Here is a 12,960-nt window from a genome sequence, read left to right on the forward strand (position 1 = left end):
CATTAAACGAAAGGGAAGGACAAATTGATAATTCAATATTGTATACATAATCATTTTCGTGTTTAAATTTATTTTTATTTTTTTGAAAGACTTTTTTCACATCTTTTAGTAATTTTCTTTTAAAAAAAAAAATTAGTCACATGCTCTCAACTCTCTTCACAATCAAATCTAAAGAACTTGTAATTCTAAATCCTTATCTCCATAACAATCACCTTCTTCATGTAGCTACCTCCTAATTCAAAAAGGCTCCAATTAGAATCATTTTGAGTCTATTGATCTCTTACATGCTTGGATGCCTTGATATGCATTGATGAGATGTTAGTTTCTAAAATCCATACCAACACATCAAATAGTTTGAGAACATTGATTTGCTCTTAGAGCATCATGCTTGCAGAAAAGAAGATAAACACAGCCCAAAAATTAATTAAATTTCTATCAATGTATATCTCAAATGGACGGTTGTCTCTAATAGTGATCCAATTCAACAAATTCTTATATCTATTCATCTCAGCAAACCAAATTCAGTAGGGTTTATGGATTTTTAATTATATAGTTGATGTTTTTACTAGTCCAGCTTCCTACAGGAAAATGCTCAATTGTGTATTCATTGATCAATGAGATCGACATATGACTAAATTCATGCCCTTGTGAACTTGTTTCACTAAATAATAAAGAGAGAACACATTTCCTAGTTTGAAAGGTCAAATTTCTTGACATCATCAAAGAAATATTTGGGCATTGAAATAAAGGAGATGATAAATTAATTTATTAGAGCCTACAATGCACCTTTTCCTTTCATAGTAGTATAAAATAATTCATACATTAGGTATCCCGTCTTTGTTTCTGACATGGAATGTTGGCCACCACGTCTTCAATAAAATGGCCTAAAGAAAAGTGTGAAGAGCCACCATCTATCATGACTCTTCTACTTATTTTTTGCATTTCTTTCTTCTTCTGCCTCACTTCACTATTAATATTCATTAGGTTCCTTAATCCATTTTCAATCTCATGAGCACTTACAACATAATCACTATCCTCATTGTAATCTATTTTAATTTCTATCGCCAACCCCAAATCTTTCACCATTTGAAATGCGTTGATTTGTTGTTCTGCATATATTGGCCAAGTGGCTATTGGAACACCATACCATACGCTTTCTAGCAAAGAATTCCATCCACAATGAGATACAAATCCTCCAACAGCTGAGTGGGATAAAACCGCTACTTGTGGAGCCCATCCAATCACCTTTCCAATTCTAGCTGTCCGATGTAAAAATCCTTCTGGTAGAACTTCCTCAATACTTTCATAGTCGATTGGAAAATCCATTTTACCCTTTGGGGGAGGTTGGCGAAGGGACCACAAGAAGCGATGCCCACTGTGCTCTAGCCCATATGCTATCTCCTTGATCTGATCCGCACCAAAGCTTCCCCTGCTCCCGAAGCACAGGAAAACAACTGACGATGGAGGCTGATCATCAAGCCAGCTCATAATGGCACTAGCATCTTGTTGACACCCACCAGATCCCATTCGGGTGTTGAGTATGGGTCCAACGGGATACACCTTGGGTACTGTACTGCCAGAAAGTGATCGAACAGCATGTGATTCAAGCTCAATAAATGTATTTACCAGAATACCCTTGACTTCTCTGAATCTCCTCGTGTAATAAAGAAGCATCTCAGCCCCTCCGCTTTCCTTGTCAAACATCCGAGAAGGGAAGACCTTACCCGGAACTGAGATCGCGAAACTCGGAACATCCAACTCAGCATCCGAGTCCTTGAACTCATTGAAATCCAAGCCCTCATAATCATGGAGGAACTGAAGATGCAACAGGAAGCCAAGAAAAGCAGCGCTGGAAGTGAAGAAGAGATAGGAAGGCACCCCAAACTCATTGGCCACATCAATCATGTGGGTGCAGAACATATCAATAACGAACCCTGCGAGACGAACCGAGTTGGAGCGAGTGAGCTCGTGGATGGCGTCTCTGACGACTGGGATGTGAGCTTTGAGGAGTTCAGAGAGGAAGAAACCAGACGGCGTGGTACTGGAGCCGACCTCTACAGGAGGAAGTGTAACGAAACGTATGGAATCAGAGTCCGTGTCCATACCATCAATGGACTCAAACGGAAACTTCATGATGATGATCGTGATTGAGAATCGGGGGTCTCGCTGAGTAATCAGCTTTGCAATCTCCAGTGCAGACGTAAGGTGGCCGATGATAGGAAATGGGATGAAGACCAGCTCAGTTTGCTCCATCACTAACTAGCAGTTACTGCAAAGAGAGGAAAAATGGGATGTTTTGAGGGCTTTGCAGTGGTGTGACACTCTTATACTTGTGGCTGGATAGTATTGGAGGACAAAGGAAGTGATGTCAGGGCTTTGCTGGTTCAATTTATTTTCCTTATCGTTTTTCTATGATTGTGGTTGGTCTTGGTTGAAAATTGAGGCAAAAGTGGGTTTCTCGATGTATCCCATGTATTTTAATATAAAACCAGCAACGAAATTATGATTCATGTTCCCTGGACGAAGGGTTCGAATATGCTACACCTTTCAAATAAAGTTCTTGGGGATCTTTGGGCCAAAATTTGTAAAGCCATCTTCTATTGGTTTAAAGTTCTAAATAAAAATTATAAATGAATAAAAATATATTAATACTTATAAATAAAAAAAATGCTTTGACATAAATGAATGATATTTTTATTAATAAAAAATATAAATGAATAAAAATATCTTTTTTTCAAATTGCTTTAACATAAATGAATGATATTTTTATTAAAAAAATATTATCATTTTCGATATTGTTTTTTTTTTTAAAAAAGAGCATTGTTCGAATTAGAGACTATTTTAATCATTTTAATCAAATATCTATATATTTTTTTTCTAATGGTTTTTCATTAGCCAAACAAAATGAGGAAGAAATGTTATGTTGATATTAGAAACATATTTCGGGACAATACTCACAATTTTTTGTACATAAATAGGATATATTAAATTAGTAACTTTTAAACTGATTCCGTTATCATATAGGTTGATTATTGGGATTTAATTATTGCTTTTGATTAGAAATGTGAGAAATCATATAAGTCATAATCCAAAATATATTCAATCACATAAGAATATAAAAAATATTTAGAAAAAACACTTATGAAGATTGTCTCAAACCAATAGGGTTTGTTGATTTTTAATTATATAGTTAATTTTATTACTAGTACCGGAAAATGCTCAATTGTGTATTCATTGATCAATGAGATCGACATATGACTAAATTCATTCCCTTGTAAACTTGTTTTACTAAATAATAAAGAGATAGCACATTTCCTAGTTTGAAAGGTCAAATTTCTTGACTTTATTAAAGAAATTATTTGAACATTAAAATAAAGCATATGATAAATTAATTTATTAGAGCCTGCAATGCACCTTTTATAAAATAATTCATACATTAGGTGTCACGTCTTTGTTGCTTGCATGGAATGTTGGCCACCATGTCTTTAATAAAATTAGTATTCATTAGGTTCCTTAATCCATTTTCAATCTCATGAGCACTTACAATATGATCACGATCCTTATTGTAATCAATTTTAATTTCTACCGCCAACCCCAAATCTTTCACCATTTGAAATGCGTTGATTTGTTGTTCTGCATATATTGGCCATGTGGCTACTGGAACACCGTACAATATGCTTTCTAGCAAAGAATTCCATCCACAATGAGATACAAATCCTCCAACAGCTGAGTGGGCTAAAACCGCTATTTGTGGAGCCCCTCCAATTCTAGCCGTCCGATGTAAAAATCCTTCTGGTAGAACTTCCTCAATATTTTCATAGTCGCTTGTAATCACTTTACCCTTTGGGGGAGGTTGGTGAAGGGACCACAAGAAGCGATGCCCACTGTGCTCTAACGCATGTGATATCTCCTTGATTTTGATCCGCACCAAAGCTTCCCATGCTCCCGAAGCACAGGAAAACCACGGATGATGGAGGCTGATCATCAAGCCAGCTCATGATGGCACTAGCATCTTGTTGACCCCCATCAGATCCCCTTCTGGTGTTGAGTATGGGTCCAACCGGATACACTACGGGTACTGTACTGCCAGAAAGTGATTGAATAGCATGTGATTCAAGCTCAATAAATGTATTTATCAGAATACCCTTGACGTGTCTGAATCTCCTCGTGTGATGAAGAAGCATCTCGGCCCCTCTACTTTCCTTGTCAATCATCAAAGAAGGAAAGGCCTTACCCGGAACTGAGTTAGCAAAACTTGGAACCTCCAACTCAGCATCCGAGTCCTTGAACTCATTAATATCCAAGCCCTCATAATCATGGAGGAACTGCAGATGCAACAGGAAGCCAAGAAAAGCAGCGCTGGGAGGGAAGAAGAGATAGGAAGGCACCCCAAACTCATCGGCCACATCAATCATGTGGGTGCAGAACATATCAACAACGAACCCAGCGAGCCGAACCGGGTTGGAGCGAGTGAGCTCGTGGACAGCGTCTCTGACGAGTGGTATGTGAGCTTTGAGGAATTCAGAGAGGAAGAGACCAGACGGGGTCGCTCCGGAGCTGACCTCTACACGAGGAAGTGTGACGAACCGTACGGAATCAGAGTCCGTGTCCATACCATCAATGGTCTCAAACGGAAACTTTATGATGAAGATCGTGACTGAGAATCGGGGGTTTCGCTGAGTAAGCAGCTTTGCAATCTCCAGTGCAGACGAAAGGTGGCCGATGGTAGGAAATGGGATGAAGACCAGCTCAGTTTGCTCCATCACTAACTAGCAGTTACTGCAAAGAGAGAACGAAAGGGATGTTTCGAGGGCTTTGCGTGGTGGAGTGACACTAGTGGCTGGATAGTATTGCAGGGCAAAGGAACTGACGACAGGGCTTTGCTGGTTCACTCTATTTTCTTTATCGTTTTTGTATGATTGGTGGTTGGTCTTGGTTGAAGATTGACTCCTAGATTTATCACATTTTAATGTAAAACCAGCAACAAAATTATGATTCACGTTCCCTCGAGGAGGAAGGGTTCGGATAGCTACACCTTTCACATAAAGTTCTTCGATTTATGGGCCAAAATTTGTCAAGTCAAGGTTTGAAGTTTTAAATAAAAATTTTAAATGAATAAAAATATCTTACTTTTTAAAAAATTTCTGTAATGCACCAAATCCAAGGCTAAAATCATAATTAAAATAAATTAAACAATAATAAAAAAGTCTTTCCCTATTAAATATCTTTACCAATAAATTAGAATTTTTTTATTTTTTCTTTTGAGTAAAACTCTTTTAGCTAAAGAATTGAAAAACGTAAAGATAATGATTTAAAAGTCTAGGGTTTAAAATTCAAATTTTATAAATAAAATTTTAACTTTGAAATTATTATTTTAATTTTCTTAATTAGTTTTGATTCGTTTAAAATTATTTTTAAAGATTTTAATCTAAATTATAATTTGTTTATTTAATTTTTTTTAGATTAAAATATTAAAAATTTATCAATACAAATTAATTTATTAATGGAGATAGGAAAATTTTGAATATTCAATTGAATAGATAAAATAAATAAATACAAATAGAAGAAAATAAATTATAGGTTTAAACGAAATAAATAAAATAGTTCAGTTATGGGGGCTTTAGATTGAGGAAAAAAATATAAGAAAGAAAAATGAATCTTGACCACGAGATTGTTTTTGAAAAAGAAAACAAATGGATTATAATAATAATAATAAATAAACAAATAGAAGACATGAGGGGACGTGGAGTGGCAGAGTAGTGTAGGCTTGAGAAGAAAAAAAAAACAAGATAGAAAGAAAAAGCGTGTGCACTGGAAAGGAAGTTAGATGTTGAAAATAAAAAGTATTATAATAATAAATGATAATGATGACAGTAGGAAGAAACCTTGTTTTTATTTTGGGTTGTGTGTGCACTGAATACAGAGGGTAATGCCTTGGTTATGTAATGAATCTGAAAATTAATAAAAATAAAAATATTTAATTTTAAGCTAATAAATGAAATATTAGTAATAATAATAGTTTAATGTAATAAATAGAAAAAATATATTTTTGAGAAATTTAATTTTTAAAAAATAATAATAAATTAATAGAATCTTAGGAATAAATTTTGGAAAGATTCAAACTTCTATAAGAATTTAGAAACTTATGTATTAAATTGTTATTGATTAAGAAGTTAAAAATAATATAGATGACATAACATATAAAATTATGGGAGAATTATGTTTTGGGGGTAGATGGGCCCCCAAATTAGCAAAAGGTCCATGTAACTCTCCAAATTGAGCCCAAGACCCAATGAAAGTATGAAAATTGAGTTGAAGGATATCATCCTTCAGTATTTCCAAAAATGCCCTTTGTTGATTTTGAGAAAAAAATTAATATTTTTGAAAAATTCTTTTATTTAATTTAATATTTTTTTATTTAATTTAATATTTTTTAAAAATACTTTTATGTAATTTAATATTTTTTAAAATACTTTTATTTAATTTAATATTTTAAAAAATATTTAATTTAATATTTTTTTTAAATACTTTAATTTAATTTAATATTTTTGAAAAAAAAATTAATTTAATATTTTTGAAAAAAATTATTTAATTTAATATTTTTGAAAACTACTTTTATTTAATTTAGTATTTTTGAAAAAAAAATTATTGAAAAAAAATTATTTAACTTAATTTTATAAAATATTTTATATGTGTTCTTAAAGAGTATATTTATCTGTTACTATTTCATATCCTTTAACTCAATTTGAAGAGTTATATGACCTTTTGTTAATTTGGGAGTCCATCTACCCCCAAAAGATAATTCTACTACAAGGAAAAAGGTATATGGTGACATTTATAACGAGTCACCATAAACATAAGATGTCACTACAACATAGCGTCACCTTCTCCATTGACACCATAGAGGGTACCAATTGGTGACGTATTTGGAAGTGACACCAAAGTAGATAAATGGTGACCCATTCAGAAGTGACACCATATATTTCTAGTGATGATAGAGTGTCACATTAAATACATCATCTTTGAGTTATGATGTCACATTAAATGCATCACCTTTCAGTTATGGTATCACATCATTGTAAATTATTGTGGAATATATGATTGGTTTTAGTTGTTGATTTTTGTAATGCTTATGAATTAATAAGATTAACCTGTTTATATTTTGTCCATAAATATAACAATCATATTATATTTAACTCATTTTTCTGTAATGTTTCTGGAATAACTCATAATACATTGATCATCTAATAATATTTGTATATCAAATGTTCACAAAAGGATAGTACGTCCAACATATCAAACCCATCAAAACTAAAAAAGAAGAGTGAATACATACCAAAACATGATTTAGAAATGTTAAAGATCCCAAGATTCATGTATACCTCCATTTCATAAGCATAAAACCGACTAACCATAAAATGACATAGAAGTCCCATATAAAAATCTAAATTTCTCAGTTGCAATTAAAGTAACATTTATGTCCTACAACGTATGACATAAGAGTTGCATTTAAAAACCCAAAATCTTGTTGCCTTCTTCTTTCTTTTTATTCTCCATTTCACCCTCCCAAGAGTGTATACCTGCATTTCAAAATTTAATGAGTTTTAGAGATTTTTATTGAAGAAAATAAACATGGATCTATGTTATCATAAATGAACAAATCTAAGAATTAATTTTTTTTTTTTTCAAATAGAAACATTATTCAAAGAATAAACATTACTATACAATACCTATGGAAAAATTCATGTAGTAGCTAAGGGACTCACCATGCATGGTGATCATGATGCATCAACATGATTCATGATTAGTTGTAGCACAAAAGTAGCCCATTCTCCTCTAATTTCATCAAATTCTACTTGAGAATATGTTTTTTTATTACCAAACTTAAAGCAAATAAGAAAATAACATTAAAATGCATAACATTTGGAAGCCTAAAACTATGTACAATTCATTAAATAAGTAATACCTTTGAAGCAATAATTGTAGGATAAAAAATTATCTCTTTAATGAATCTCATAACAAAGTAGCCACATTCGAACCCTCCTTCTTGTCTTGGACACTAATCGATCAATTATAAAATAACATTAGTACTCACATATATAAATGGTGCAAATGCATAAGCTAATGTGTAAAGAAAAATTTTTGGATGTCACCTGCACTAGTTGCTAAGATGGCTCCCTCTTAGATGTTTTCTTTGCAGATATTCGAAGAGCCCTATGTAAATAAGTTCAATGGGTACATTTTTAAAATAGGTAAATGTTATATGTTTTAATATATATAAATAATAAAAAAAATGTGTTTGAGGTGAATGTATTTTTTTTTATTTAAAAATAATACTATGAAAAATAATAGGAAGAACTTACATGTTTACGATATCCTTTAAGTCCTCACATGGTTTGTGATGCATAGGGTCAAGACAGTGGACTATCATTTTCCTTGGCTCAAGCACTACCTAAATATAAACCCTTTAAGTCCTCATATCTATTTTTATTAACAAAATATAAAAACTTTCCAAAACTTAACTACTTAAATATAAAAACAAAATCAAATAAAATATCTAGCTAATTGGATTTTAGAAACTAAATAAACTAAATATAAAAACTAAATAAAATATCTGTGCCCATGAATTAATTGAAGAGGATAGAAAGACACAGAGAGAACATGACTATGGTTATGATTTTCATCTTATCATTTCCTGTCAATACCACACATGCCCATTTTAAGGTTGGACACTACTTTTGTTGTTGGACTTGGAAAGGGAACTTCAAAATTGAAAACATAAATAAACCCTTATGTAAAAAAAATAACATTAAAATATTTACTCTCTTTCATCACTTTCATTTGAATATTAATAATCTCTTATTGAGATAGATACTTACAATTTAACAAAATAGAAATTCCTAATAATAAAAAATATAAAATTTCTATTTCTATTAACAAAATATAAAAAATTTCCAAAACTCAACTACTTAAATATAAAAATAAAATCAAATAAAATATCTAGCTAATTGGATTTTAGAAACTAAATAAACTAAATATAAAAACTAAATAAAATATCTATGCCCATGAATTAATTGAAGATGATAGAAAGACACAAAGAGAACATGGCTATGGTTATGATTTCCATCTTATCATCTCCCGTCAATACCACACATGCCCATTTTAAGGTTGGACACTACTTTTGTTGCTGGACTTGGAAAGAGAACTTCAAAATTGAAAACATAAATAAACCCTTATGTAAAAAAAAAAATAACATTAAAATATAATTGAGCATTAAAATATTTACTCTCTTTCATCACTTTCATTTGAATATTAATAATCTCTTATTGAGATAGATACTTACAATTTAACAAAATAGAAATTCCTAATAATAAAAAATATAAAAATTTCTATTTCTATTAACAAAATATAAAAACTTTCCAAAACTCAAATACTTAAATATAAAAACAAGATCAAATAAAATATCTAACTAATTGGATTTTAGAAACTAAATAAACTATAAATAAACTAAATATAAAAACTAAATAAAATATCTATGCCCATAAATTAATTGAAGAGGATAGAAAGACACAGAGAGAACATGGCTATGGTTATGATTTCCATCTTATCATCTCCCGTCAATACCACACATGCCTTCCCGGATTGGTCCTTTTGGGGTTGGATACTCTCAACGAAATTCTATATCTCATTCCCACTTAGATACAAACAGAAAAATCATTCTTTTTTTTTTTCCTCTCTCGTTTTTTAGAAAGGATGAAGATTATGTGATAGTATATCTTAAAAAAAATTTGTACCTGTCATTCTCACACAAATACATATTAAAAATCATTCATTTTTTCCTATTTTTCACTTTTTTTTAAGGACTTGATCATGTGTTTGGTTTAGATTAAAAAAATCAATTAATCTATAGTTTTTTCTTCCATGCTAGAAGATTAAACCTAAATTTTTCTTCCCTACAACTCAAGAAAACACAATTCACAAAAACCATAGTACAAAGATGTTGAAACAATTAATATAATGGCATTAATAAAAGAAAAAAAAATGATAGATCCAAGAGATTTTGGGTTACCTGGGAGTCCATAAAGTGAAGAATGTCGGTTTTGAGCGTGTTGACTATGGATGGATGAGAGAAAAGGTTGAAGAAGATCATGATTTTATATATAGGATTTATATATTGAGATTTTTTGGATTGTGGGTGAGATATGGAAACAATGGGATTTTTATATAGTATCCATCATTATTAATTCTAAAAGTGGGCTCATTAAGTTATAGTACTTAAAAAAATTTATTTTATATAATGTCACTTCCCAAAAAATGACACTATAAATATAAAATTAATATCATCTAACTACCTCAATTGAAGATTTTTTATATGATGTGTCACCTTTATTAATTATAAACCTTATGGTGTCATTATTTTAAAAGTGACACCGTAAATAGTGACACCATAAACTATTTTTGTAGTAGAGAGCTCCCTAAAATTATTAGGATTCTCAAGCCCTTCATTTAGATAAATAGTTAATAGTAATAGTTATGTCTTTTTTTGTTAAGTTTGAAATAGGTTCTTTGGGGCAAAACTCTTTAGGATTAAATACTTCAAGGTTTTTTAGTGCTTCTATGAGGTAAGGGAAATTAATATAGATTTTGTAAAAGAAAGTATTTCTTTTTAAATTTTATTTTGATTTATGAAAATTTTTATTTTTATTTTTATACATGGATCAAATATATGTTTTGTATGAAAAATATGTTTAAGCATTTTCTTTGTTTATGAAAGATAAAAATTGTAGAAATATGATATTTTGTTTTGTAAGTTTGAATTAATGAAATGAAGTGTTTGACTCTAGTTTTTATAACTCTAGTCAACGAGTTATAATTGTTGACATTTTCGACCCTAGTCAATGGGTTATAATAATTGATATTATATGACCCTAGGCAATGGGTTGTAATTGTTGACATTTGTTTTGTTCACCTTAAATAGAACAAATTTGAAACTAGTCACTCATTTGTAAAATCCCACCCAATTATGCACCATTTGTTATATGATAATCAGAGTGAAAATATTTTAAATGTGTTTGATTTGGATTTGATGTGAAATGGTTTTGATATATATGAAAATGTTTGGTTGAACAGATTAAAATGTATTAGAATATTTGAACTTAACCTTATATCTCCCATTTGTAAGCATGATTGAAACTATTTGATCCATGAAATTGTACATTAATGTTCCTTATTGAGTTTTGAGCTCATTCCCATTTATTGATAATATTTCAAGTATCCTCAATTCAGGCGAGGAGTGACAGTTAGGATGATAAATTTGGCTTTATTAGGACATTTGTTTAAACTCTCTTTTTGGGACTTTGTTAAATGTTAGAATTTGATTACTGTTAGCTATTGTTTTAAGTTTGAAATTGCTTGGACAAAAAAATTCTATTGTTGATATGTTGGTTTAAAAGTTGAGATTTGTTGATTTTTGAATTTCCATCCATGTATAATAGGGTTTTCTGAATGAAGAAGACAAAGAAAATCTAATTTATAACTAGGACTTTTAATGCAAAAAAGGTCTTTATACCCTTATTAAATTTATTTATTTATATTTTATTCTAATTTACAGTACTGCCCTAACAATAAATGTGGGGTGTTATAACGAGAGTCAAAAATGAATTAATACACATTACCATCCATGTATTTTTTTTTTCTTTTTAATACTAAATTGTTCATTTGCCCATCTACTTGGAATCAACATTTTGAGGGAATATATGTGATATTTATTCCACATCGAATTGGGAAAAATGTTTCAAACACTATATATGTATGAGTTTCTCTTAATTTTCTAAACAAATTTTAAAGGTATGAACATGATTTTAAAAATCAGACCAGATCGGTCGATCCAATCGGTTTGACTTTCGATCAGTCAATTTTTCGGTTTGCTTTGGTGATTTAAACCGTCGAAGGGTTGGACTATCCTCCAACCATCGAAATTAGCAGTCTTATTGGTGAATCAGCTGGTTTCCCCCAAACTAAATGGTTCATACCTTTTTTATTTTTTTGCCATCAAAATAGCGTTGTTTTGATGCATTTGGCATCGAAACAACGTCGTTTTGCTCTGTATATAAGCCATTTTTTTACCTTCCCTCCTTACTAGCACGCACGTCTCCAATAGTTGCGCACCACATTGGAGAAGCCATCGCCTCCACATGCTGATGACCGCACTGGATTCCAAATCTCCCATTATGAGTTTAAACTTTGGAATCTTGCAATTTATTTAATTTTTTTAATATTTAATATTTTATAATTTTATTGCATATTGATTTATTAAATTACAATATCAATATTCATTGAAATTTCATTTGAATAATTGAATCATTTGTTTAGATTTATTTATTTCTTTACTTTATTTTCATTTTATTTTTTTAAATTTTATATTGATTTTTAAAATATCTTATTTGAGTTTAAATAAATTATTAAAATAATTAAAAACATTAGAAATTAAAATAATTTTTTGGAAATAATCAATGAATCAAACATTATGTTGCATTTTTTAGATAATTTTAAATAAATTTAAATTTTCTAATTTTTAAATAAAAATCTTGTTTTAAAATTTTAAATAAATTTTCTATTTGAAAGTAAATTTCTGATTTTGAAAGAATTTTATATAATAAATTCTTTAATTCTTTTATTTTTTTAAATTGTGGATGACTTGATTGAAGTCATATTTTTTATTGATGAATGCATTGAATGGTGATTAAAATTGTTGTTTTTGTTTACAATTTTATAGAAAAATCAAAATGGAATCAAACTTGACCCCATCCTCTGGTCAAGATTCAAATACAAATTCACAAACAAGTAGAGACAACACCAACCCTACATAGGAGCATGTTTCTAAAGAAAAAAATACAAATGGAAGGAAAGTTCTTGTTTGTTTATATTGTAAAAAAGTTGCAAAAGGTAGGGGAATTCATA

General features: G+C 30.4%; 1 protein-coding gene, 1 long non-coding RNA gene and 1 pseudogene across 2 annotated transcripts; all 3 read right to left on the reverse strand.

Annotated features, from left to right (window-relative positions):
* Positions 1-689: 689 nt before the first annotated feature.
* On the reverse strand, positions 690-2,505 carry LOC100265929 (anthocyanidin 3-O-glucosyltransferase 2). Its single transcript, XM_003633312.4, has one exon. The coding sequence runs from the start codon at positions 2,251-2,253 to the stop codon at positions 823-825; it is 1,431 nt and encodes a 476-aa protein (XP_003633360.1). The 5' UTR covers positions 2,254-2,505; the 3' UTR covers positions 690-822.
* A 931-nt stretch (positions 2,506-3,436) lies between these two features.
* LOC100243610 (anthocyanidin 3-O-glucosyltransferase 2-like) lies at positions 3,437-5,036 on the reverse strand (annotated as a pseudogene).
* Positions 5,037-7,483: 2,447 nt separating this feature from the next.
* On the reverse strand, positions 7,484-8,436 carry LOC132254784 (uncharacterized). Its single transcript, XR_009467153.1, has 3 exons — positions 8,364-8,436; positions 7,767-8,214; positions 7,484-7,580 (listed from the first exon to the last, which is right to left on the reverse strand). It is a non-coding gene; the product is annotated as an uncharacterized LOC132254784 (long non-coding RNA).
* Between the last annotated feature and the right edge of the window lie 4,524 nt (positions 8,437-12,960).

The sequence above is a fragment of the Vitis vinifera genome, chromosome 12 (genome assembly GCF_030704535.1).
Source record: "Vitis vinifera cultivar Pinot Noir 40024 chromosome 12, ASM3070453v1".
NCBI classification, from domain to species: Eukaryota; Viridiplantae; Streptophyta; class Magnoliopsida; order Vitales; family Vitaceae; genus Vitis; species Vitis vinifera.